A 26,502-nucleotide genomic window follows, 5' to 3' on the forward strand; every position below is an offset into this window, starting at 1 on the left:
CAAGAATTTTATATTGTATTTTAAATATTTTTTATGAATAAATATTTTAAAATAAATATTATAACATTTCAAACACTTGTATGAATAACAATATTGGCATCCCTCTTGAAATTTTTTTCCGGATGAAGCATTAAAAAACAGGACAGATCTGTCCGGAAAAAGGCTAATTGGCATCACTGGTACAAACGAGAAAGCTCTTTAACCGATGAATACCGATGTTTTTCACGGCATCGTGAAAAACTCACCCATAGAAAGTTGTTGTTAAAGCAGTCGGACTATTGAGCCGGCAGAACAGTTTAATTCTTCGAAAAGATAGGTAGTTTAGAAAAGTCGGGATCAATTAATATTCCAGACAAGTCTCTGGTAAATTCTCGAGAATGCAAGTGTTTTTAGCTTTAGCCCTGTTCGCAGGCTTGGCTTTCTCAGGTGAGCTATAGACGTTAGAATGCAAGTGTTTAGCCAAACAAAGAATAGCTGTTCCTGCGTTAATGTGCGCTTTAAACTAATGCATACATATACAGTAAAAACAGTCGAGGTCATCGTCTTAGCAATGTTAACTTTATCTTATCTTTGTTGTTGCAATAACGTATATTTAAAAAATGAAAAGAAGATATTTTAAATTACACCAAATCAACTAAATTTGATTTTTAAATGATTTAAATTATATTCCGTCCAAAGGGCAAGTACTGATATATTGACCGCAGCTGTGTATACGTATATACAATTGTATATAATTATGTACGCAGTATATAAGCAATGGCGTGAGCTTGAGCCTCGATGGCTGCCCTTTACCGTTTCTTATTGCCAAATTCCCGCTCATTTTTTCTCTTCTGAATCTCTCCACACTTTCGCCAACGAAAATCATAGCTAATGCCACGAATCCGCCGAAATGGGATGCAAACTACATAGTCAAGGGAACCCTGTACATTCCGTACGCCGAGATCGCGGAACCCTTCTACGCCTGGTATGACAAGAATACGAAGCGGTCCCGCATCGATTACTACGGCGGAATGGTGAAGACGTACCAGCTGGCTGGCGAGAATCAGTACGGAACCCTGCTGAAGCTGGCACCGATTACCACCAAGACGGAGAACAACAAGCTGACCTGTCTGCAGGTGAATGGCACCGCCGACCAGGCTGTCGAAATTCAGAGCATCCTGCCCGATGCGAAACCCTTCAGCCTGGTGGGCACCGAGTCCTTTTTGGGCTACACCTGCGACAAGTTCCGCCTGGAGTCGACCATTGGCCAGAAGAAGAACATCTATACGCTGTGGGTGCGGTACAAGAAGTCACCGCATTATCCCTCCAGCCGCATGCCCATTCCCGTGCGCTACGAAATGAGGGGCTATAATACCCTACTGGGATCCCACTACGATCATTACTACTTGGACTACGACAGCTACGAGCACGATGACATTCCCAACGAGGTGTTCGAGATCGATGACAGCCTGGAGTGCATCGGATTCCCCGGACCCGGCACGGGTCACTATGCCACCTTTAATCCCATGCAGGAGTTCATAGCCGGAACCGATGAGCATGTGGACAAGGCCTTCCACCATTTCAAGCGCAAGCACGGCGTTGCGTATCCCAGCGACACGGAGCACGAGCATCGCAAGAACATCTTCCGTCAGAACCTGCGCTACATCCACTCCAAAAATCGGGCCAAACTGACCTACACGCTAGCCGTAAATCATTTGGCCGACAAGACCGAAGAGGAGTTAAAGGCACGACGCGGGTACAGATCATCGGGTATTTACAACACCGGCAAGCCGTTCCCCTACGATGTGCCCAAGTACCAGGACGAGATTCCCGACCAGTACGATTGGCGACTATACGGCGCTGTCACTCCAGTGAAAGGTGGGCTCTTTAATTCTCTAAATTCTTAAGCTCGTTTCATTCTGTTATCAATCAATTCCTTTCAGATCAATCTGTGTGTGGATCGTGCTGGTCGTTCGGCACCATTGGCCACCTGGAGGGTGCCTTCTTCCTGAAAAACGGCGGCAATCTGGTCCGGCTTTCCCAGCAGGCGCTGATTGACTGCTCGTGGGCCTATGGCAACAATGGTTGCGATGGTGGCGAGGACTTCCGCGTGTACCAGTGGATGCTCCAGTCCGGCGGAGTGCCCACGGAGGAGGAGTACGGTCCCTATCTGGGCCAGGATGGCTACTGCCACGTCAACAACGTGACCCTGGTGGCACCCATTAAGGGATTCGTCAATGTGACCTCCAATGATCCGAATGCCTTCAAGCTCGCCCTGCTCAAGCACGGACCTCTGTCAGTGGCCATTGATGCTTCTCCAAAGACATTTAGCTTCTACTCGCACGGAGTTTACTATGAGCCAACGTGCAAGAACGATGTAGATGGACTGGATCACGCTGTCCTGGCCGTGGGCTATGGCTCCATCAATGGGGAGGACTACTGGCTGGTGAAGAACTCGTGGTCCACCTACTGGGGCAACGATGGCTACATCCTGATGTCGGCAAAGAAGAACAATTGCGGTGTTATGACCATGCCCACTTACGTGGAGATGTAGATAATCCCGCTCGCACATATTTTTTATTTTGTATACTCTTTTTTATTTTCACGCCCCAAGGGCGCTAAATATGCAATGAACTCTTTTGTAATCCACGTCTTTTGAATCTTATCACTACTCCGCTTGGCTGGAGATGGAGCTAAGTTTAGCTAGGGCCATTATCTGCGCAGTCCATGGTGTTTCTTAAGTTATTCCATGCACCCGATAAGCCTGGGAGACAATGACCAGTGTCCATTTGAACTTTGCGCAAGTTGCGACAGTTTTATGCGAATCGGGGTCATTTGTAGTGGAAATCATTTCCATAGTACAAGCTCGCTGGATTTTAGAATTTTAATCATGAAATAAACTAAACTGGTCTACAGCAGATAAATATAGTTAGGTCAACGGAACTTTGCTTTAAAATAATACATGTATTATGATCTATACCATGTTCTTGTAAAACAATATCTTTTTAAAAAAACACATTATCAATTAAGCTATTCATACATTAAATACATTTAAAAGTGTTTATTGCAATTGGTTCATTAGTTTAAATATATTCATATTATAAGAAATATTTTTTTCTATACATTTCTTATTCTTTAAATTTATATTTTTAATTTTTGAATGAACCAATAATTAAGTAATTCTAACTTTAAAACCATATTTCATGGATGTTGCATCCCTGGAATGGCGCCTTTTGGTATTTTTCTGTTGTCGATTGATGGTCATTCGATGCAGTGTAATCATTCTGTTTGAAAAGTAATTGTTTGGAATCCAATAACGAACCCAAGTTATGGAGGACTTGGTGAAGATGTGCCGGGTGTGCATGGGCGAGTCAGACGACCTGTTGGACATCTACGACAACAAGAGCTTGGGGGACAGGCTGAGCGCCGATCTTCAGAAAACCAAGGAGCCGGAGCCCACGCCGGCTGATTTGCTGCAGAACTGCAGTGCATATCCGGTGGCATCCGGGGACGGCTTTCCATTGAAGGTGTGCGAGCCGTGCCTGGTTAAATTGCGCGAGGCCCTGAGATTCAAGAGGCGCTACACAAGGACCGTGGAATACTTAGCGCGCGTAAAGAAGGAGAAAAGCGACCAGGAGACATGCGATCTGCTGGAGGCCGAGGACTGGGATCTCGTGGAACGCATCAAGAGCGAGGACGAGGAGGACACCGGGGACGACATGCAGCCGAAAACGAAGAAACGCAATGTGGCGGATAAAGGGCGGCCCTTCAAGTGTCCCGACTGCCCGAGAAGCTTCGCCGGCAAGGCCCAGTTGACCATGCACAGTCGCACCCACACCAAAGGATCCACTAGGCCCAAACGGAGAAGTCTTAAATAGTTTTACGGATCTTAGGCACAACTACCAAATAGTTATTACCGCCACAAAAAACTTTATAGGGCGTCATCATTGTATAAAGACTTTCAATATATTTATAAAATAGAAAGAAGTTAGGGACTAAACTAATACATTCATATAGAGATGTACTCATATTGACTTTGGCTAACATAAATATAGTTTCTTCCATTGATAATCGAATCGATTTATTTATAATATGTACCTTAGATTGTATTTGGAAGGAAACAGAACCATAGTTTTTAAGCAGCTTTATAACTTTGGTTGCAAGTACTAGCTTTGTCCGTGTCAAGGGATCAGAGATTCTTAAAAGAATATACCTTAATGTCGACCCAACTGCTTTTATCGATTTCAAAAAGTTATCTTAACCCGTACGCTTAAGCATTTCGAAATGCAGATGGGCGACTTATTAGCATCTAACGTTTTTATACAATAGTAAAACCTCATTGTTTATTTCTTACTGGCCTACCTTAAATAACAAAAGAATATACAAGTTGCATTAACAAATCGATTATCTCATAAAATTAAAATTCGTAACTATTTAAACCTCATTTTTTTTTTTCTTGGCTGCAGCTCCGGGTCTTCTCTCCGGTGTGTACTATCATATGTTTCTGAAGTCCGTTTTGTTGCTTGAAGCTATACTGACAAATGGAACATTGGTACGGATGTTCGCCGGTGTGAGTCCGGGTGTGGACTTGTAGTTGGCCGAATTGCCGGAAGCGTTTGGGACAGTTCGAACATCCAAAGGGTCGCTCGCCGGTGTGGCAGCGTGTGTGGCTCTGCAGGTTGCCCTTTTGGGCAAAGGATCGCGGGCATAGGGAGCACTTGTAGGGCCGCTCGCCTGTATGTACTCGCATATGGGTCCGTAGGTTTATATTTTGGGCGAACGACTGTTTGCAGTGCTGGCACCGAAATGGTCTGCGTGCCTTCTTCGATTTGCGTCGTTTTGGGGCCTTCCAGGTTTCATCATCATCTTGCTGGGCATCAGCAACTTTCTCACTTTCCGGGCTCCATGACTTACTATTCGAGTAGGATCTCGCCCTCTTATTTTGCTTAGCGTCCGGCGTCTTTACTGGAGAATCACTTTTCGTGAGCTCATTGTTGTCTGGAAGAGAAGGAGTCAGTGGCTGCGGTTCTGGAGACTTGCACTTAAGCTCCACAAGTTCTACGAAAAGAGGTTCCAGGCCTTGCGGTTCGCATGGCTCCGCCGTTTCACCAGCATCGATCACCAACACCGGAATCTCTGGGTCTATGTTATCATTTATAGTAAGGCAGGACTCAAGATCCTCCAGTTCCTTCATCATCAGCCGCAGCTGATCAAAGTATTGATGGCTCTTCCGGCATTGCCGTCGCAGCCGAAAGGCATTTCTTGTGGCCTCCGCACACTCCACGCAGATGAACTGGGGCATTCCGTCCTTCCTGTCCACGCTACATCCGCTGCAGTCCCTCAACATTGTGGCCAAGGGCGGCTCCTGCTCCTGATCCCGCATGGAGGCACATGGCTCTGTATATATATCCACCAGGCAGTCGGATTCGTCCCTGCAAACGCGGCACATTTCCGAAATGTCCAGCATGGCCGAATTCTAGATGTTTGCAGGCAGGATTACAAATTTGGAGTATCAACAAAATGCAGCTGGTTGATAAAATACCAGCCATTTGAATATACCAAAACATACCAAATCTACATAATCAGTTGAGTTTGCTTTGTATATTATTGCCAGCTTTTATTGTTTTGAAATTGTTTATTTTATGTTAAGCAGAGCTTTTTTTTATTATGAAAGTGTTTTTATTTTGTGGTTTATTTTTCTTTAAGTCTGGCTCTTAGAGCAACAAAATATTCTCCACTTATCGATATATCTTGAACCTGTTCAATAGGCGCAACGTTTAAAATTGTACGCTCATATTTATAATTATTTGTATTTGATGTAACTTTTTTATGAAATCAATACTTTAAACAAAAAGAATAGTTTATTAAATTGAATTCAATTAAATTGAATTTAAGAACTTGCTTGCAAAAAAAAAATAACGATACATTTAGTTTGCAAGCGTAAATTAACTTGCTATGCAAACTTTACAAACTTAAATACACACCTATTTTATAGATTATATTCTTTAACTAAACAAAAACATTCAACATAAATTTCTAGGAATGCAAATTCGGCCCAATCTACTTGGTATTGTACATGGATGCAATTGCAGGATCTTCCGTTTCATAGATAATAAGCACATCCCTAAATTTATCCAGCAATTGCAGCAGTTGTGAACGGCGCAGGTTCTCGAAGTACATGATCTCCTCTAAGTGGTGCTCGCTCTTAAAGTAACCCATCTGATACAGCTTCACGAGCAGTGAGAGATCATCCACATTGGCAGAGGCGGGAATTCGACGGATAGCGGCTCGATCCGCATCGCTGAAGACCTGCAGCAGCTCCTTTAGCTTCTGCTCATCCTCCATGGAATCGAGGCTGTCGCAATTGTCCGTGCTCATCGAGGCGGTGATGCTGAAATTCGACTTGTGGCTGGACGATGGCTGCACGGCGATGTTGTCAGAGGCCAGTGAAGAATGGTCCTCGGACACGTCCCGTCGATGTCCGCCCACTAACACCGCTGGCACTGGCAACGGATGACTGGACATGCTAAGCATGGAGCCATGCAACTCGTCCGCATCTTGTTCTTGCTCTCCTTCTTCATCGCTAATGGCATCCCTTAGATGATTGCTGCAGGAGGCCGAATCTCCGAATTCATCCTCGCTGGGCATAAACTGAACGTAAGTGTGCAGCTGCATAAGCAGATGGTGCTGCAGCATCCAAATCACCATTTGTGCGAGAATACCCTGTCGCGCCGGCTGCTGCAAGGGCGTGGTTAGGTGCCCAATCGAGGTGGGTAACGAAAAATCCGAGATCACCTCGAACAGCGACATGCCGGCAAAACGGGCAGAGAACTTCTCCACTAGATGGGACTTCGTGTGCAAAGGTGCATCCGGCGCGATCACATAGACATTTGTCTCGCAGAGGGGATAAATAATAGTGGCCTTAGCCCAGTACACTAAATGCGAGACGAGCTTATAAACATGTTCGATGCTCAAGTCTGCATTGGAGGACATGCTCTGCAGACTTATCAGTGGGTTGTAGGCGTCGACTAGTTGCCACAGCATTCGTGCCCCTGTCGGTGGAACGCAGTCAAGCAATTCCGCGAAGTCCACTAGCAGCAGCATTCCATGATAAGGTTTCAGTGCACGAAGACAGCGATCTATGGTTTCTGGATCCACCATGCTGCCCTTCTTATGGAGCTGGTGTGCCTTAGCGGGCAGGCAGAAGCACAGAGTTAGGTTGTGATTCAGCGAGGTACTCAGCAGGCCGGTGGTGCAAAGATCGTGGAAGATGGAGCGCAAGGCCTGTGCCAAGCTACAGCGCTCTGCAATCAGCTCCAGTGTGCGCTCCAGCGGCTGTTGCTGCTGCTCGTCGTGGGTGCGAGCCATTTGGGCCGTCTGCTCGGTGAGGTAGCCACTGCGCTGCTCCTCGAACTTCAGCGCCAGTCCAAGGCGCTTGCTCAGTTCGTGATAGCACTTAACAATCGAGTAGCTGGCCTGCGCATGCAGCGCAAAAACAATGTTGATGAGCATCTGCTGCTTGGCCATTGCTCCACTTCTCTGCTCCTTGTGCGGAATCAGAGTGGGATGACTGACGAAGCGCACGTCGTTCAGTTTGAGTTCAAACTTCTGGTTGCATAGCTGTGGTTTAACAGCAAAAAGAGCGGATAGGACCTCGTCGGCGAATCCCTGGAGCTGTCCTTGGCTCTTGGCAGCGCCCAAGTGGGTGGACGTCTGCACCAGATCGTCCGTATTGGCCACGGCATAGGGATTGCGCTTTCTGTGATTGAATACATCAGTTTTTATACAATAGTAAAACCTGGGCCTCTTTTTATACAAAAGTACCTCGACTTCCGCTGATCGTCGTTGGACACCTCCGTTTGGCCAAGAGTCTGGTAGGGGTACCTGTACAGTAACCGATCACCCTTGCTGTCGAAGTAAACCAAGATTACAGCCAGGGGATTCACATTTGTCTCCATGGCACTTGTCCTAAAGGTAAATTAGGTAAAATTAAAATATGAATATTTCTATTATCAGCTGGGGTCAGGGGGTCAACGCATAAATTGCTTTGTTTCCAGATAGTCTTTCTGAATCGGAGTTTGCTCCAGAAACTTCGTGGACAACTATTTAAGTGTCTTAAGAGTACCTCAAACTGACTGCATTAAGAAATTAAAGCAAAGTAAATAAATGTAAAATAAAGGAATATATTTACAGCAGTGTGGCTCTCTTTAAATTTGCATAAAATGCCAAAACCTTAATAAAAATATTGGCATAGATAATATTAATTTTGCATGCAAAACAAATTTTTAATTGCAACACAAAGGACCTTTTTAAAACATTTTAAAAATTTACCATTTAAAGGTCCAAAAACAGGAAAAACATAAACGATGAACGGTATCGCTATTGCAATCGATATACATCGGCAAAGCTCATCGTATAGAATCCCTGGTCGAGCGATAATGATCTATCGCCCCGCTGTAGTGTGACCGTCTTCGGTTGGTCAGTCGCTAATTTTTTAGAAGCGGAAAGTTGTGAGCAAAACGCGTGGAAATTGTGCTCGAAACGTCAACAAAAAATTTGTGAAAATAGCTGGGAGCGTAGTATGCGAGCGCGGCAATCGCAGAACTATGAAATTACCCCGTGAAACGTGTTAGTTTGGCTGTTAAAGCACTTTTAAAAATGACGATTTCTTATTAGCGTGTTGGAAAAGAGGAAAACACACACATTGTGAGAGGCAAAATACGTGCGGAGCGTAGGTGGGAGCGAGACGACGCTAAACGTGTACTAGCCGCGGTCTATATATACATATATATATAATATTTGTGTGAGTGTAGGAGAAGTATAACTAATTCTACAAAAAAGTATAGTTTACTTGACTGTGTGGTTCGATTCTGAATTAATTTCATAGTCTTCGGCCGATAGATGGCCAATAAGTTGATTTCAACTAATTGTCATTTCCTTGCAGTTCCCTTTTCTATTTTGTCTACGTTTCTGTATCTAATCCTTGTATTTTTACAAATTTGATTAATGAGTGTTAAAAGTGTAAATAGCTGGTGGTTAAATAGTTAATAACATAACTATTTTACTTTTTGTGTATATGTGCGCCAACATCCGTGTGTATAAATTTTACACATACCTACGTAGAAAGGCATGCACAAATATACGTTTGTGTGGGTATCAACGAATAGGCGGAAAGGCGAAATCGAAATATGTACGTACAGCATTTCGGAATGGCCAGGCGCAGTAGTAATAGGCTAAACAGGGAAACAGAGCAACACAAAAACCAAGAAGAAGCAGGGAAGGCGAACAAAATAAAATAGGCGATAATAGGCAGTTGGCAAGTCTTGTCCATAGGCTAGAACGGTCACACTAGCTATTCGCTCTGTCCGAACCGACTAGTCGTCTCGCTCATACACACGTCATTAACAACACCAGTGTATGTGTTTTCTTGCGCGTTTTGTCTTCTGTTTCTTGTGCCATACGGTATTAATAATAATAAAATTGATTAATCAAAGTAGAAACATTTTGATTTGTGCAGGTAGTAAACGTTCGAAACGCCGTCGCGTCATCACTTGAATGTTGCGAATCAACAATGTGCAACGGAACAAAAAAAAACCAGTGTCAAAGTGTATACAAATCCAATTTGTATTTTTAAAATTGAGATATAAAGTTTCGAGATAAAAAAAACCCACGTAGCTTGCTGTCATATTAAACTAAGTTGTGCAAAATGAAGTGAAAACTCAAAATTTACAGAGTAAACGGTGAGTAAAACTAGTGTGTGAGTGTGTGTGAGTGCGCGCCCAAATCGGCAACCTATATTGAAACGAAAAAAAAGACCCGAATGGGATTACATATAAATCGGTTCAAAACTAATTATAATTCAGATTTTATTTTGATTCGAGAAAGTTAAATAAATATTCCATTTGTTGATGTCTCCTTTTTTTTGCATACTGTGTACTGTGTGTCGCCATATTTGATTGCATATTCTTTTTTCCACTGGCCGTCTGTATGGTGTGCTCGCTCGCACACGTTCGCGGGTTCATTTGTTTTGCTTTCGATTCCGTTTTGTGCAACGTGAAGGTAGATGTGCGTAATAATGCCCCACGCACAGAGTTGCCAGCCCAAAGCAATTGTTTTGTTAAATTTCAAATTGTTTTTAGTTTGTTTTGCTCGAGTGTCTAAGGAAATTATTTAAATCAGTATTAAAATCAGATTTCGAATTGGCACACCCCGTCGCATTTTTATTGCAATGTGTATGCCGTGCAGTGTTTTTGTTGTTTCTACCAATATTTTGACATGCGCATCAGCTAATCTCGGAAGAACTTAATAACAAATCTACCGCATAAGAGAAAGTAAACTTTATGAGAATTTGTTAAACAATATGGACGACGCCATGTTGTTCTCATTATCCAGAATGTTAGCATAGAGCGATATAGTTTTTATTTTCTTTTCTTTCGCCTTGTTTTCGTCAAACTTTTTATTGCGTGTTCTAGCGCTTACACGCCTGTACGCCGTGAAGTTGGTCGCAGTTAACATTGCACAGTATGTGTGTGTGAGCGGAGCTATTGTGGTCTCGCTCTCGCTTACAGGTATTGCTCTAATGTTCCTGTTCTGCTCCTCGCGCATACGTGATTTTTGCAATTGTTATTTATGCCTTGCGCTTTGTACGCGCGAATTTTCGCCACAAAATGAAAGCAAAAGTTGATAGACAACTTTTTTGCCTGTGCTCGGTTTTCGTCATTTTCTGCGCAGCGCAGACAAGACCATCGAAAAAAATGTAAATTCGCGAAAGCTAAGCATTCGATAATTCCAAGGGTTGTCGCGCCACCGAACCAAACTGCCACAACCCTAAAATCACCTCACAAACCCAGCTCAGATTCTTGTTTAATGGTGCAATATTCATAATCTTTGAAATTAAGTCCCGTGCATCCCCAGTTCTTGATTAGTAGTTGACCGAATTAGGCAGACCAGAAATAGAGGGCATATGAATAAGAAATAAGACGCAATTAAATAGTTGACATTGTAAACTTGCTCGTATGCAAAAACTAAAGCCCATTTTACGGTTGGGGATTGTGTCAATGAAAGTACAGCCAAAGCAATACCCCTGATATTGTGCAGTCACGTAGTCCATTGGTCAACAAACTAATATGAGCAGCATTACTATTTTTAATTGTAGGTTCATTTTTTTCCGAAGATCACAATAGGAGTCTTTCTCTTTTCGACACACTCATTGGATGTGTGCGTCAGTGAGTCTCGATAAGCTTTGTATTTGTTCTACTTCATCTAGCGATGCAACAAAAAGACATAGCAACGGAAAGAAACCCCCAACAAAAACGTCACGAAAACACTGCAGAATTATAATCATTTTTGCGGAGCTCTCTGAATTAAGAGAAAACTGTAAACAAAATTTGAATTATTTCTCTAATATTTCTCAAAAATTATATTTTGGGGCATATATCCCAAATTATCCCCCCTGGATGCGCCCCTGTACGAAAGCACCGTGGCCACTTTTCATGTGTTTGTGTGTGCGCGATAAGTTTTCAACGTGCATTTGCAGGCACGATTTACGGGGATCTGCTGCTGTCTTGCTCACACCCACGAACCGATAATGGGCGCGAATGGGGCTTATTTGGTGAGCTTGTGTGTAATTTGTTTATGGCGCGCATTTTACTTGTCGATGTTGTTGTTTCTGCTGTAGTTTTTGTTGGGGTTGGGGTAGGGTTGGACTCGCATTCATGTGTGTGTTTGTGAGTGTAGTTCACCTTCTTTGCGATGATGAGAGAACCAAATTCTCCCTCGCCCCTCTCTCGCATGTGTATTTTTAACTAAGAGCGTTGTAAGATTCTAAATGTTGAGATGAAGCGTAGATGCTAGTGTGTGTGTTTGTAACCCAAATCAAAATTTACTACAGCCCCAGCCCCCCTATGTGCGGCGTTATCTTTTGTGGCCCCCCTTGTCTTCATTGAGAAATATTAAACGAAACATGAAACGGAAACGAGAAATGCTTACCACAGCCACTTTTAAAGAGTTCTAAGCTCAACTTCCTTGGGTTGTCAAAACGCAGCTTGAAGTTGTATCGATTAACCTGACGGGCTTTACATAATTGCATCATGTATGCCACAATCTATAGGCAGTAAACGAAAGGTTACATAAGCGTTCGCTTTCCCAGATTTACTATTCAATTGGGGAATCAATTGCGCTGCGCCCCATTCTCTGTTTCAATTAGAAACTGTATCTACAATAGGCGCAAATTGGCAGCCAGCACAATCGCACACACACCCGCAGGTGGGATATGGCAGATATACCCAAGTGCAAGTGGCCTGTGTAATGTGTAATAGATACAAGAAACTGAAAAGCCAACGACAACAAAAAACAAGAAAGAAACAACTAGCGATGAATGCCGCGCCGGATGCCAAGGCGAAATTAGTGCATTCACTTTTCGCTCTGCTTTGCTTTGGCTCTCCGCTTTGCAATGCGAAAGACGGGGCAAACGCCCGTAATATGCAGTAAATTAGTGAATTAGAGAATTGGGTGCAATACTTGGCAAATGTTGACATCTTTAAGAAACGGGCAATAGAGGCTGTTTTTTGAGGTGTAAGCGTTTAAACACGTTCACAAAGCGACACACCTTAACTATACTATGCTACATTTATTTCCATGATAGAAAATGACAGGTCTTTACATTATTAACAAGAAATTCGTTAGATAACAAGCGTGGTTCAGACATATGTAAATGGGATAATCTACATAAATAGATATATACGATTATATCTATAAAGTTTAATATCATAACCTTTACAAAGCTTATCGCATACTAACTAAAATAGCCCTATGTTTATTAATCGCTTTGGGACTCATGTTGCGTTGGAAAATTGCATTAGCCATTTAGCGATGCGCAGATAAACAAGCAAAATAGGAAAACTTGTTTCCACAAAAGCCAAATGCACAAGTTCTAAACGTTGTTAGTGCTTTTTTTATTGGCCAGGGGGGTCACACTACACAACCACATATTCAGGCACACGCACACAAGTGTAAACAATGCACAATCCCTTTGTTGCTTTTGCTTTGGCCCACCTTTCGCACAGTTTTTGCTTTGCTGTTTCGCTGCTTTTCTACTTTTCCGCTCCCTGATGCTGCGTTCAAGTTTACAGCAAGTGCAGCAGCCCACCACGAAGCACATTCCGAAAGCGTAGACGAAAGTACATACGTATAATAAACGCGGATATTGATGTTTAAAGTGCGCATGCGCATTTTTGGCGCCCGTTGGCAGTGCTGTGCTTTTTATTTTGTTACATAACTCAAATCCGAATTGGTGTTGGCAACGCTACTCCTTGATAATAGAGATGAGCGCCTCGATGAATTTTTATCGATAATGGCAATGTACCCGTGGTACATTAGAATTTAAAATTGTAGCTTTACATCCGAAAAAGTGTACCCTTGTTTTAATATTTTGCTTTAGTTATTTTGTAACAAAAACTTACATTTGTTTGTTTACCAAATTACTAAATATTAACAGTTTAAGTCTGTATAATTTATTGTTATTGTTTCTGTATTGCACATATTTAATAGTTATGTTGTCGTTTGCTCATTGCAGATACAACGAAAGATCGTTTATGGAAGGACCGTATCCAAAGAATTCAATATCCCACATACAACGACGGACAACAACGCAATATCAATTGGGCGGGACTATTATTTTCGCTAGATAGGATCAGCTTTAGGATAAGGATCCGTATACAGGGAGTCAAGCAGAGGACGCAAAAGCGAAGAAGCCGGGGAGCACGCAAAGGAAGTTGCCGAATCTCTCCCAGCGTTATGATTGTGATGGCTGACAATGTGATGTGGCACAGAGTTGGACACCGTCTATGCAAATCGAGCGCGCACCATCGCCTACGTCTACAGTCGTTACCACTGGGAGTTTCAGCTTCCGTCATCCGTGCCAGAGCCAGAGGTTATGCATTGAGCCCCCAATGTTTTGGGGGCACGTCAACAAAGGCCCAGCGACAGCAGGAGCAGAATCTGCATCAGCAGAACCGGCAGCAATATGACGGCTTTATCTGTGAAGTAGTGTTGTGAAATAGAAACTAAACCGAAACCGAAACCGTACTCTACCAAAAGAGTGAACTCTCAAGCCGAACCAAGGCTCCCTTCCTGTAAACACACGTCTAATTTTAGTTAGCGGACCAATCTGCCGCAGCACCACCACCATGCCCATGTCCAGTCACGACGCGGTCTTCGTGGAGCCTGCTGTCAGCAGCAGTGGCGGCGGCAGCACCAGCAGCATAAATCGCGTCGGAGTAGCTAGTGGGCCCCAGCCGCCGCCCCCACATATCGTCATCGATGGCAGCAGCCTGTCCACACAGGCACAATTGCGCATCATGCAACGTCGCATGTCGATCAGTACGCGCCAGATCCTTAGCGCCAGCCAGTCTCAGTCGATCAATCAGTCGCAGAAGTACGCGGTGCGTACAGCAGCCGGAACCGGAGCTTTAGCAGCGACGGCAGCCACTTCAGGGAGCTCCAGTCAGGAGATAATCAATCCCCAGATATACAAGATTGTGACCACGGACGGTAGCACCAGCAACGTCATCATCGACGCATCAGCTGCGGCGCCGCCGCACAACTCAAAACTGTTGCTTAGTAATCTCACTGTGCTCTCCAAGCAGGCACCAGTCCAAGGAGCAGCCGGTCAGCAGCAACTCAACTATCTGGGAGCCAAGAGTCTGCCGTATGTGACTGCGTCGCCGGCTAAGGCGCAGCAGCAGCCCCAGAAGTTCGGTAGCATTAGCGCATTCAAGGCGCAACATCAGCCTCAACAACAACATCCGCATGCTACCCTGCAGAAAGTGACTTTGGGCTCCAGAGTGGCAACCCGTCTCCAGTCGTACGTCCCGGCATCACCGTCGCAGATAATGGTGCAGCCGGCGCAACCAAAGTATGTGAATGCCACGGCGACAACGTTGGGTGGCAATGCTGCTCTTCTCAAAAAGGCCAACCAAAAGATCACGGTCAAGAGTGTTAGCAATATGTCGCAGCAGCAGCAGCAACAACAACAGCAGCAACTACAGGCTCAGCAGCTAAAAACCTTCATCACGCAACAGCAGCAGCAGCAAACCTACAAGGCGGGGGCCAAGGCAAAGTTTGTGAAACAGACGACTGCCCTGTCCATTGCTGCATTGCCCCAACAGCAGCAGCAGACTACCTACGCCAAACAGTCAATAGTCACCACGCCGACTCCGGCGAAGGTAACAAAAGTGAATAACAAGTATGTGCAACAGCAGATCAGTCTGCCGCAGGGAACGCAACTGCAGCACAAAGCGTCGCCGAATGTCTCCGGAGGAGGATATCTTCTGCAGCAGACTCAGGCCGCCGGCGTAGGAACTATTAAGTTTGTCAACTCACATGGCACAGTCATCCAGCAGCACCCCCAACAGCAGCAGACAACAAAGCGCACCCACTACAACAGTAGCGGGAGTAGCGACAATGAGCAGCACGCGGTAGCAAACTCCTCTCTGATCACCGACGATGTTATGATCGTCAATGGAACTCAGATGACCGATGAACTGTCTGCCCGCATCCTGCAAAGTATGGCCCAGAAATCGTTTAGCCAGCAGCAGCAGCGATTCCATCAGGTTCCGGCCACCGGTTCCAGCGGCAACATGCCCCCTCCCACCCAAATCATCTACAGCAACAGCAGCAGCAACGGGGCAACCGCCAGTAGTCCGGGGGGAAATCCATCCGGCAATATGTTGCTTGCCCACTACCAGGCAGCCGGCACAAAGCCTGTCTCCTCCGCTTCGTTCCTTACGGTCACTGGGACGCCGCCCGTTACAGTGGCCACAACGCCGTCGGTGAGCATCTCGTCGCACGGCTTTGCCAGTGGTAGTGCCGCCATTTCCTCCTACATGTCGTCGGCAACCGCAGCTCGTCGTCAGTCTGTGAGTGCACCCAGCAGCAGGGCGGTGTCTCTGGAACGAAAGCAGCATCACCAGCAACTGCAGCACGATGTGATTGGTGGCGGGCGAAAGGCCCCAACGGTCATCGAGTATTACAATAAGCACGGGTAAGTGTAATGATTTAGGGATAAATAAAATTAAATAATTGCAATAAAAAGGGGCAAAAGGGACTTTTAAATGTAAACGATTTAGAATCGATTTATTAGTCAAATGATCGATTCTCAATTTAACATCGATAGTTATCTTCTAATGTCAAAGTTTCTATTTACAACTATCGGCCAACTAGTCAGTAGTTTTATTGCAGTCGCAGTAAAAGTAGCCTCGTCTATGGCGGAGTTCAAATTGTGTTGTGATATTTTCAAAAGAGATCAAACAGCAATTCCTAATTACAATTCCCTAATTGCAGCGTGAATAGCATAGTTGGTAGCAGCAATAACCTGAGCCAAAGCACCAGTATGAGCAATCTCGCAGGCCCGCGAAGTAACAGTGGAAGCGGATTCGCCACGACCACTCCAACGCCAGCTACCCCGCTACACCTGACACCAGTGAACGTTCCAGTCCACGTGGAGGCAGCACCACCGTCTTCGCCAGCTCTGGCCAAGGTTGCGTCCCAACCGCCGGCGCAGTCACAACAGCCACAGCAATCGCATCCTTTGGGGCACAATCAACTGAGTGCCACCGATGAGGAGCTGTACATTGAAGAGGTGCGCCCGGTGCCCGTGCTGACGCAGGATCTACGTCTGCAGCAGCTGCATGCTATCATGCAGGATCACACTTACGCCTCACAGCAACAACAGCAACAGGCTCAGCAAGCGTCTGGTGATGCCACGATTACTGGCGCAGGACAGCAGGTCCAGCAGCCGCAGCAATGGTCCCTAGGCGGTATTGGCGTCACCGTGGCTGGTAGCCAGGGAACGCCTACAGCGGTAGGCGGATATTGCAGCTACTTTGGTCAGCAAAGTAAGTAAATGAAAATATAGTTGTAGTGAAATCCTTTACAGGGTCGAAACTATGAATTATATTGAATATTTAGACTAAGCTCTATGCAATTACTTATGTACTATTCATACTAACCTAATAAATTGTGTTTACTCAGTTGCTCGCCACCAAGCTGACGATGATGCCCATTCTGCTATTAGCAGCAGTTCTCGGATGGGATTAGCCAACGCAGATATTGATCCTGGAGAGGAGACTGAAACAGCACCAGAAGCTGAGGCCGAGGACGATTCCGTAACGCGCTGCATATGCGAACTAACCCACGACGATGGGTATATGATCTGCTGCGACAAGTGCTCGTAAGTATCATTGTCGTAACTCACATACTCTAACTTAAAGGCAATCAGATTGCTTAACATGTTGAATTGGTTACCAAAGAATTGTACATGATAAACCTGATTTCTTTTTTGTAGGGCTTGGCAACATGTAGACTGTATGGGCATCGACCGCCAAAATATCCCGGAGGAGTACATGTGTGAACTTTGCCAGCCACGTGCAGTGGACAAGGCGAGAGCACGAGCACTGCAGCGTCAAAAGCGCAAGGAGCACATGCTGCTGGTGGCCACTCAAGCGGCTAATGGTGCGGCCGTGGCAGCGGGAACAACGCTTAGCGGTGGACTCGGCAGTGGATTGGCCATATCTGAGGAACTCCAGCACAGGCTGACTTCTGGCCTTAATGGAGGATTTGCCACGGGCACCGGCATGTCGAAGAAGTCGAAGAAAACCAAAGAGAATTCGGGAAGTACCTCCACATTAAAGAAAGCTAAAAAGAGCGGTGTTGGCATGGGCGCAGAGAAGAATACCAGCGGAAGCGGTACTCCCACTGGCAGCAGCAGCAAGTCCAGCAAGAAGAGCAGCAAACGCAAGAGCAAGTCTAGCGGAGATGGATCATGTGGAGGGGGAAGCAGTCCCGCTTTAACAGCCGCCGAGAAGCATGCCGCCAATCTGCGCCAGTGGATCGAGAACTACGAGTATGCAGTGACCAACCACTATTCGCCGGAACTTCGCGCCCGCCTGCACGCCATCCAGAAGCAGCCCAGCCTGTTGCAGAGCATACAAAACACGGAGAACAAGGCGTTACGGCAAATTCAACAGCAACTCTCCACTGCTGGCAGCACAGAGCAGCTTGAGCAAAGGGCACAGCTTATTCCGTATGCAGGCGCCAAGGTGCTAATTAGCAGCGTTGACTTGGCGCCCCATGCCCCCATCCACGAGTTACGTGGCAAGTACATGCTGACCACCCAGTTCCGTACCCAGAATCCCACCGTCAACATGAACACACCGCCGCCCAGCAACTACCTTAATAGCTTCAAGGCGCACAAGACTCCGGGACAGTTTGTATTCTTTTACCAGCTGCCCGGTGTGGAGGCGCCCATGCAGACCCTTCGGCCGGACGGAAGTGTTCCACAAGTGGCGCAGCAACCTCCATCCTACCTAAAGGGTCCGGAGGTGTGCGTGGATACACGGACCTATGGCAACGATGCACGATTCGTGCGCCGATCTTGCCGACCGAATGCTGAGTTGCAGCACTACTTCGAGAAGGGAACGCTGCATTTGTATATAGTGGCATTAACACACATACGTGCCCAGACGGAGATCACGATCCGCCACGAGCCACACGACTTGGCGGCGGTGGAGCAGAAGAAGTCACACGCTGCAGTCATTCAGCCAACAAGTACGCGTTGTGCTTGCGACATGGGAAGTGATTGCATCTTCGCCCTACCGTTGGCCGTGCAGCAACAGCTCCAAGCTCCGCCCGCCCAGCCCAGGAGCAGTCATCGAAACAAGGCGGCAGCAGCAGCGGCTGCGGCAGCTGCTGCTAACAGTGCGGCAGCCATACAGCTAACCATGGGATTGGGCGTGGGAGCGGCGGCGGCGGCTGGAGCGACTGTTTTGCCAAATTCCAGGAATCGTTCCACTTCCTCCAGCGGCGAGAGCAGTCAAATGGGCCTAAACAGTCCACAACTTGGACAATTGAATTTGGGCTTTAAGTCATCTGTGACAGCGTCATCGCTGACAGCGCCAGTTCCGGGAGTGCACTGCAACAACAGCGGTGGAAGCAGTAGCAGCAGCAACAACTCTTGCTCTGTGTCCATGTCCAGTGTGCTGCACGATTCTGGTATTTGCACTTCGTCCTCTTCGCCGTCGGTGTCCATTCCCTCACCGACACCCACCCAGATGCAGTCCCCGACCTTACAGCAGCATCCGCAACAGATACCGCAGCAACAATTGTCGCTTTTGCAACGCAGTCCAACGCAACAGCATCAGCAACAGATCCTTGCTGCGCTTCCTACACCGATGCTCACGCCTATGCTTTCACCCCAATTGCCAAAAGCAGCACAACAGCAAGCCCACGTGGTATTGCCGCAACCGCAGCAATCCTCTTTGCTGCAGCAGCAAGCGCAGCAAAGTCAGGAGCCCTTGGCTGTTATAGCAGCAGCTGCAGCTGCGCAGCAGCCCATGGCCACCTATTTTGTTCGGCAACCGCAGCAAAAACAGCAATCGCCAAAGCCGCATGCTCTTGTGGCACAACAGCAACATGTGGTCGGTGCGCAACAGCAGCAACACTTCCTGCAGCAACAGCAGAAGCAACAACAGCAAATGGCGGATGAGGCTAGAATGGCAGTAAGTGCGTTGCAAACACTGCATGCCACACCCACTTCGCATATCGTGACGCCAATTAAAGTGGCAACAGTGCAGCCACAATCGCAGCCGCAACAGCAACATACGCATCAACAACCACATAATCAGCAAACAGTACAACAGCAATCCCAACATCTGCAACAACAATCGCAGCAGCCCAACTATCCGCAGTCGCCACAGCGTCAGCAAAAAACTCAGCCCTTACAGCACCAGCCGCAGATAGTATTTTCAACGGGAGCGGGAGCACAGGCAATTCCGGCGACTACGCCCACCAAATTGAATTCACCCGCTAAAAGTGTGGCGCCAGTGATAAGCAACAATAATATTACGATCAGTGCTCAATCCTCGGTGGTCGGCGGAAAGAAAACGCCTGCCAAGCATCACCAACAACAACAGCAGCAGCCATTGACGCCTGTTTCGGCTGCTTCAGTTGCAGCAGCAACTCCTTCGTCAGCGGAATCCAAAGACGATGATGGGTCGGCAAGTACCACAACCACTCCCACAACACGAACGCCTGCCAAGGATAAGCCAAAGCAGTCGCGTGAGGATCGCAAGCTGGAGGCCATTCTGCGAGCGATTGAAAAAATGGAGAAGCAGGAAGCTCGCGGTAAGAAGGACACGCGCCAGAGCAGCGGTGGCAAGAGGCAGGCAAGCAACTCGCCCGCTTCGCCCAACAAGCGTGGTAGCTCAAACTCCATTAGCGAGGATGTTGAGACGCCAACTAGTACTAACTCCGCGACGGCAGCTGCCCAACGTCGAAACAAGAAGAAGCGTAAGGTTAGTCGCAGCTTGAATAACAATACAAATGGTTTGGGCTCGGGCGGCAGCAACAACAAACGACGAAAGAGTATCGTGGTGGAGTCGGATGGAGAGTCTCATGCATTGACCAACTCAGAATCGGAGGATCAAGGTCAGCATCCTCAGTCGCATCACAGCGGATCCGAGGATCAGGCGGCAGGTCTTCTTCTGGCCTTGGCCCACAACAACTCCTCCCCCAACGAACCATTTAAGTCGCCATCATCCCAATCACATTCACTGCCAGCAACTCCAGCCTCTGTGAGTAGTGCCTGTCTGCTAATTGAGGCCGCTATGGGACCCCTGGAGCAGCAACCGGCACCGGCAACGGCGTCGCCTTCTCTAGGCGAATTCAAATACCCGCCCGGTGGAGCCAAAACCAAGAAGTCGCTTATGTCGAGTTGGTTCCAGCAGACAGAACAGCAGCACGCATCCGGTTTGGACAGTCTCGTGCAGGCGGCTATGAGCGAAATCAACGGCGAGCGTGAGCAGCTTCAACGCCAACCCCAAGGCCAATCCTTGCCAGCGCCGGCTTTACTTAAGGTTGAACAGTTTATACATCAGGCAGAGTCCACAACTGCTGTTCCTGCTCGGGAACAACTGCACCTACCACTGCAAAACAATTCGTCAGTGAAGAAGCGCTGGTTGCGACAAGCCATCAGCGAAGAGACCACACCAGTCGATGAACTTCAGCAGCCACAAAATCAGTCGGTAACTGCCACTCCCTCTCCTCAGCCGGTACCGACTGTCTCTCCGCTGGCGAACGGATTTAGTACTCCGCTAAAGAAGAGGCGCCTGGTGGTGGTAAGCAATGGAACGAACGTAGAGTCTGATGAGCCGCATATCGACGTGATAGGGGAGCCTAAGGATGAGGCAGAAGAGAATGTCGCCATGACTGCTTTGAAGGTGGAGATAGAAAATCACCAGCAAGAGCAAGATGACGACGTGGACATCCTGCGATCACCCAGCCCTGGTACTCATCAAATAGTGGCAGAGGATAATCTGGTTAAGATCGAGCCGGAGGACACAAGTGCTGCAGCCGATGACGTCAAGATCGATGTGGAACGAGAGGAGAGCCAGGCATGCGATAAGTTCGAGGAAATGGTCAAGGTGAAGCGCGAAGAGGAAGAGCAGCGTGAGAAGGAAATTAAACAGCTTCAAGAACACCAAGAACAACATGAGCAGCCTAAAGTTGAACCCGCCCCAGTGGAACCGAAGCTGGAAAAGACCTTAGTGAAAGCGGTGCCTAAAGTGGAGCCAAGTCAAGAGATAGTGTCTAAAAAGGAGCCCACGAAGGTGGAGCCCAAACCGGGCGAGTCTCTGCTACGCACTACAGCAACTGCAACTGCATCAACAACTGCAGCAGCAGTCGCTGCGACAACTCTGCTCGATGTGAGCAAAGTGGCAGTCAAGACTAAACCCCCTCTTAAGCTGGAGGATGAACCGCAAAAGAAGAAGCCCAAACTGGAGCCAGTACTTGCAACGTCAGTAGTAACAGTGCCTCCAGTTTCAGGTCCTCCGACACCAGCTGCATCAAATGCCATTACTTCGGCGGTCACAAACACTGCTGCGGCGTCACTTACAGCCGCAACTGCTCCTTCGAGTACCAAAAATCTCACCGAACACGATATACAGGAACGCTTGCTGTCGTTCCATGCAGCCAACATTTCCTATTTGCAGTCTAGAAACAAAAAGGCTACCGCAGCTTTGACTTCCGCCTCCTCCAATCAGAAGAGCAATAGCAGCAGTGGCGGTAGTGGCACGGAGTTGAAGAAATCATCCAAGGATAAGGATGAAAAGCGCGACAAGGAGAAGCAGCTGAAGAAGTCGAAGAAGGACAAGAAAAAATCGAAGGAAAAGGAGAAGCAAAAGGCGGCAGTTAATGTTAATTCCACTACGCAAATTGTTGATGCAAAGAAAAAGACAACGCAGCCATCCAAGCCAGACAGCAAATCCTCGATAGCGCCGGTCCTAGTTCCACCTAGTCTGCCAGCAGCTACTGCGAATGGCAAGACCAAGCACACGGCGTACAACAACGTGGATCAGCAACAGCAGCAGCAGCAGCAAATGAGGCGCCGCACCATGTCTATGTGTATTACACCAGTCACTCCCATTCCGGTGGGCACTCCATCGCCGTTGCAGGGAACTCCACCCACAACTAAGAAGCGCCAGACCAACTTCGAGCAGGAGCTTACAAAGCCTAACAGTCAGATCCTAAGCAGTAGCATCCTTTTGAACAGCAGTAAGGGGCTTAGCCTGCCTCTGGCCGCTCCCACAGTGGTTGGTGTGCCCACGGCCGTACAACAGCAGCAGCATCGTAAGGAGAATAACCACCAGGAGGCGACCCCAGCCAGTGGCGGAGCTATGAGTCTGGCGGCTGCCATTGCTAGCGGCAAACTTAATGCTATTAGCCGAAGGCGAGAGTCCATGTGTGGTAGCCGGCAGCAGCAGGCTCTTATTGCGGCTGCCTTAAAGAAGGAAAAGAAGGAGAAAAAGAAAAGCAAGAAAAAGGATCGGGAGAAGCAAAAGCACGATAAGCAAAAGGGCAAGGACAAGGAGCGTGAAAGGGAAAAGGACAAAGAGAAGGACACCAAGCAAAAGATTAATCACATACAGAAGCCTGCTCATCCGACACCAGTGCCTGCAAACTCGATTCCAATTTCGGCAGCAATTCCAAGTCCTCTATCGGTGCCAACGCCCATGCCGATGCCCAAGGCTGCTCCTATCCCAGTATTGATAACCCAGCCCACGCCGTCACCGCTTCATGCAACGCAACCAATGGTTAACAATTGCTCGACCAAGGTAGCGTCGCTTCCCTTCTACAACACAATCTACGGCAAGTTGCAGGATCCTCCGACGCCAACTAGCAGCCCCAGTCCCGTCACCAACACCATGCCCAGTCTGGCCGAATATCTGGAGTCTACCAAATCCAAGACAGCAGCATTATCGGCAGTAAAACCCATTGGAGTTGCAGCAGTAACGCCTCCTGCTAAAGTTGCAGCTTCTTCCCTGGAAATGCCACCCCCGGCTACCACTCCATTAAAACTGTATACGAGGACTGCCAGCCATGATCCGCGCCTGAATCCCATGCTCACGGTTCCAGACCCTACCCCCATGCCGAAACGTAAGCTCTCCATCAGCGAATACCGGATGCGCCATCGTCCATCGGTAGATACGGCGCCTACCACGCCTACAACGCCCACAACTCCTACCACTCCATCAACACCAACGAACACCAATAAGGATCGCTGCTTTGCCAAGCCACAGACCATTAACAAGTGTTCGCTTCAGTCGCCGGAACGCTATCAGGCGGCGATTCGTGAGCGGCGCAACTCGATCAGTGCCCACCACCCGCAGCAAAACGTTCACCACAATCTGAACAACAACAAAGGCAGCATCAGCAACAAGAGCGGAAGCAGCAGCGGTAATCATTTGCAGCAAGCTTTGGGCGTCGCTGGTGGAAGATTGCAATCCAAGAATGCAATAGTGGATCCAGCGGCTACCACCTTAAGTACGGTGAATAGCATACTTAGTACGGCGCAAAAGCTTCACATGTTTGATGATAAGCCAAAGGGTAAGTACATTATATTTGACCCTTATATATTTGGGTTAACAACTCTAACCAACTATCGTCTGCAGGTGGACACTTCAATGCTGCACCCACACTACTCGAGCAGCAGCAAGAGAAGATGAGCGAGCGATCGAGGTGTTTGCAGCGGACAATATCCTGTGACTCGCGGGTCATCGAGCGGCTGGGCACAGGCGCCGCTGCAGGTGCCTTGGAGAAAGTTACCACAGCAGCGAGCAGGCGCGATGGTGTCTGATTTGGTATGTGAATACTAAGAAAGCCCCAAGCAGAATACGTTTAATTTAACGCATTTCAATCCACAGCGAACTAAACAAAGTACTGACCAGAAAATGCAATACAACAAAATAGTAATACAGCATCAACGAAGGCCGCCTTTTTGCAAATTGATTCCAATTTTCTGTATCTGATAATAGCGTACCCGGTACCCAACAACTAAACATCCCGTTCTTTGATTTTACAAACTATGTTATAACAACAATTACAACGCGCATATAGTATGAGCTGCATACCCGTATGTAATGTGATTTGAAATCAGGAGATGACAAGCAAGCCAAATGCTATCAATGAAAGTAAATTAGGAGACAAACACACACTTTGCATAGCAAGAGAGTTTGGGAACACGGAAAACGAAGATTAACTAAATTACTTAGTTACTTTATAGTATCGTTTATGTCACAGCAATCAAACCGCTTAACCTACTTATAAACAAGGAACCTACGATATATATATATGCACGTGTATATGCTAGACACCTATAAATAGAGCCTATGTAGCGCGATATAAGCATAGACTTACATAGCAAATAGAATACAGATTAGGCAGCCAAATTTGAAGTTGTAAAGATGTTAGAAACCACTCTTGGCTTATTTACTACTTGAATATGTATTTTTAGTTATTAAGTTGAATCTATCCTGAAAAGTTCCGTAGTCGCCATTGCAGAGGAGCCGAAAGTAGATGCGCGGAGGGTCCATCCCTACATAATATTTTTTTTTGTGTCACTTTCGTTTACATTTTGAATTACTTATAATCGTAGAAATAAAAAGTATATATTAATCACACTTAACTACAATATTTACCCAAAAAGCAGTTTAGCCAGACTTAAAAAATGCAAGCAATATTAAAAACACATTACCTAGAACAGAACTTGGCAAATAATACAAAATATATAATTGTTAGAAAGACCAAGAAAACAAAATCCGGGACTAACAAAATTGTACATAATATTTTTAAAACCCAAACAAGAGCAACCAAAAGGATGAAAATAAAAAATACTTGTCTTATTAAGCAAGTAATGTAAGTTAAAAAGAGTACAAAGCGAGGGTTAATTGAATGAAATTAAGCTAATGGATCGCGTTAAAAATGTAAATAGAGGCAGCAGCAGAAAGTGTCCGTAGCCATTTTCGTAAATAGGCTTAATTATTTTTATCTTTCGAATTTCGCCTAAAATAAAATATTCACAAATTAATTGTAACATAATTTTGTTTGATAAATAGCTTGTCATTAGGTTTACAACAAGATTTTATTCTGATCAATGCTCACCGAGGGATGTGCCCGAAAACGTTGTATGCTGCGTAATTTAATCAGGTTAATTTTACAAAATTACATTTTCATAGGCGTTTTTCGATATGTTCCTTGTTGCAGCATTTTTCAATCTTCACAGTGAAATATACCCAATTGTTTACTTCCAATACGCACACACAAAACAAAATTGGATTGTTGGACATGAAAATAGAAAGAAACTAATTTTTGGACCCTGTGAAAAATGATCTGTAATCGATTCAGATAGGATTTGTTACGGATAATAGACTAGACACAAAATTTCGTATAAGTTAAAAAGGTGTTTACCACTCTCTTTTAAGGGGCAATATAACTTTGTACATATGCAATTTTAATTCTTACACGGAAATCATGCAGGTGGTCTTTGGCGAAGCGCTTTTTAGTTTTAATTGAACTTTTATTTTTGTAAATATGCATATGCTACATGAATAAGGTCGCCGCGTAAGTGTAAAATATTTAACTAAGCCGATTTTATGAAAAGTATGTTGTTAATTTTTTTTAGCGCTGTACAATACAAACAAGACCTATATTAGACCTATTGTTAGTTATCTATAAAACATAAATATGGAGAAGAGTTCGTAATTTTCGTAATAGTTTTTGATAGTTATAGCATAGAGGGAAAACGAAATTATTTATAACTTATTTGGATGGAAATACCTACTCGTAATAATTTGTACTCTACACCTAGATTCTTTGTAAGCGCGAATTTGAATTGTAAGTCTAAGCATAATGGTTTTAGTCATAAGTATACCTTGGTTTAACTGATGTAAATTAAACACGTTAATTGTTTACTAAACACAAACACAAGCATGCCTAAAGAAGTCGGCAAACAAGCTTCGTCTGTAAAATACATTACAAATGAATTGATAAGATTCTTTAACAATAAACAAAAAAAACACAAATAAAACGAAATTAAAATGAAAATATACCAATTGCCTTTCATTTAATTCAGGTAGCAATATGCAGATTTTTGGGATAACGGATCCTTTTGCCCCACTTGACGGAACC

At 46.0% G+C, this 26,502-nt stretch overlaps 5 protein-coding genes across 17 annotated transcripts; 3 read left to right on the forward strand and 2 right to left on the reverse strand.

Annotated features, from left to right (window-relative positions):
• Positions 1-220: 220 nt before the first annotated feature.
• On the forward strand, positions 221-2,628 carry LOC6545631 (digestive cysteine proteinase 1). Its single transcript, XM_001972657.3, has 3 exons — positions 221-426; positions 868-1,857; positions 1,923-2,628. Exons 1-3 carry the CDS (start codon positions 378-380, stop codon positions 2,531-2,533), a joined length of 1,650 nt encoding a protein of 549 aa, XP_001972693.1. The 5' UTR covers positions 221-377; the 3' UTR covers positions 2,534-2,628.
• Positions 2,629-3,212: 584 nt separating this feature from the next.
• LOC6545632 lies at positions 3,213-3,924 on the forward strand. The gene is given in 1 exon segment (XM_001972658.3): positions 3,213-3,924. A coding segment is annotated over 1 exon segment (621 nt). The 5' UTR covers positions 3,213-3,236; the 3' UTR covers positions 3,858-3,924.
• Positions 3,925-4,252: 328 nt separating this feature from the next.
• On the reverse strand, positions 4,253-5,543 carry LOC6545633 (zinc finger protein 32). Its single transcript, XM_001972659.3, has one exon. The coding sequence runs from the start codon at positions 5,444-5,446 to the stop codon at positions 4,421-4,423; it is 1,026 nt and encodes a 341-aa protein (XP_001972695.1). The 5' UTR covers positions 5,447-5,543; the 3' UTR covers positions 4,253-4,420.
• Positions 5,544-5,674: 131 nt separating this feature from the next.
• Positions 5,675-8,431, reverse strand: LOC6545634 (GATOR complex protein NPRL3). Of its 3 annotated transcripts, none has more exons than XM_026977451.1 (3): positions 8,311-8,431; positions 7,804-7,947; positions 5,675-7,738 (listed from the first exon to the last, which is right to left on the reverse strand). In XM_026977451.1, exons 1-3 carry the CDS (start codon positions 8,376-8,378, stop codon positions 6,040-6,042), a joined length of 1,911 nt encoding a protein of 636 aa, XP_026833252.1. In that variant the 5' UTR covers positions 8,379-8,431; the 3' UTR covers positions 5,675-6,039. The 3 variants fall into 3 exon arrangements, with proteins under 3 accessions (XP_026833252.1, XP_026833253.1, XP_026833254.1); XM_026977452.1 differs by lacking the exon at positions 8,311-8,431 and adding an exon at positions 8,105-8,200; XM_026977453.1 differs by lacking the exon at positions 8,311-8,431 and adding an exon at positions 8,171-8,192.
• Positions 8,390-26,418, forward strand: LOC6545529. 11 transcript variants are annotated; one of them, XM_026977447.1, is made up of 8 exons: positions 8,390-8,457; positions 9,497-9,719; positions 13,553-16,021; positions 16,321-16,874; positions 17,011-17,209; positions 17,324-23,922; positions 23,988-24,176; positions 24,240-26,418. In XM_026977447.1, exons 3-7 carry the CDS (start codon positions 14,166-14,168, stop codon positions 24,170-24,172), a joined length of 9,393 nt encoding a protein of 3,130 aa, XP_026833248.1. In that variant the 5' UTR covers positions 8,390-8,457; positions 9,497-9,719; positions 13,553-14,165; the 3' UTR covers positions 24,173-24,176; positions 24,240-26,418. The 11 variants fall into 11 exon arrangements, with proteins under 11 accessions (XP_026833248.1, XP_026833242.1, XP_026833244.1 ...); XM_026977441.1 differs by having other exon boundaries at positions 8,396-8,782; XM_026977443.1 differs by having other exon boundaries at positions 8,396-8,685; positions 9,474-9,719.
• Positions 26,419-26,502: the final 84 nt, after the last annotated feature.

This window comes from Drosophila erecta, unplaced genomic scaffold (assembly GCF_003286155.1).
Source record: "Drosophila erecta strain 14021-0224.00,06,07 unplaced genomic scaffold, DereRS2 tig00000021-arrow-pilon, whole genome shotgun sequence".
NCBI lineage: Eukaryota > Metazoa > Arthropoda > Insecta > Diptera > Drosophilidae > Drosophila > Drosophila erecta.

What these genes read in the sequence shown, in the direction of transcription:
- LOC6545631 (XM_001972657.3), top strand. Translation starts at nt 378, where the DNA reads ATGCAAGTGTTTTTAGCTTTAGCCCTGTTCGCAGGCTTGGCTTTCTCA. An exon ending in CGCAGGCTTGGCTTTCTCAG is followed by an intron (nt 427 to 867) that starts GTGAGCTATAGA and finishes CGAAAATCATAG; the next exon opens with CTAATGCCACGAATCCGCCG. An exon ending in CGCTGTCACTCCAGTGAAAG is followed by an intron (nt 1,858 to 1,922) that starts GTGGGCTCTTTA and finishes AATTCCTTTCAG; the next exon opens with ATCAATCTGTGTGTGGATCG.
- LOC6545633 (XM_001972659.3), bottom strand. Translation starts at nt 5,446, where the DNA reads ATGCTGGACATTTCGGAAATGTGCCGCGTTTGCAGGGACGAATCCGAC.
- LOC6545634 (XM_026977451.1), bottom strand. Translation starts at nt 8,378, where the DNA reads ATGTATATCGATTGCAATAGCGATACCGTTCATCGTTTATGTTTTTCC. An exon ending in TGTTTTTGGACCTTTAAATG is followed by an intron (nt 7,948 to 8,310) that starts GTAAATTTTTAA and finishes ATTTACCTTTAG; the next exon opens with GACAAGTGCCATGGAGACAA. An exon ending in GACGATCAGCGGAAGTCGAG is followed by an intron (nt 7,739 to 7,803) that starts GTACTTTTGTAT and finishes ATTCAATCACAG; the next exon opens with AAAGCGCAATCCCTATGCCG.
- LOC6545529 (XM_026977447.1), top strand. Translation starts at nt 14,166, where the DNA reads ATGCCCATGTCCAGTCACGACGCGGTCTTCGTGGAGCCTGCTGTCAGC. An exon ending in ATCTGCTGCGACAAGTGCTC is followed by an intron (nt 17,210 to 17,323) that starts GTAAGTATCATT and finishes TCTTTTTTGTAG; the next exon opens with GGCTTGGCAACATGTAGACT. An exon ending in GTTTGATGATAAGCCAAAGG is followed by an intron (nt 23,923 to 23,987) that starts GTAAGTACATTA and finishes TATCGTCTGCAG; the next exon opens with GTGGACACTTCAATGCTGCA.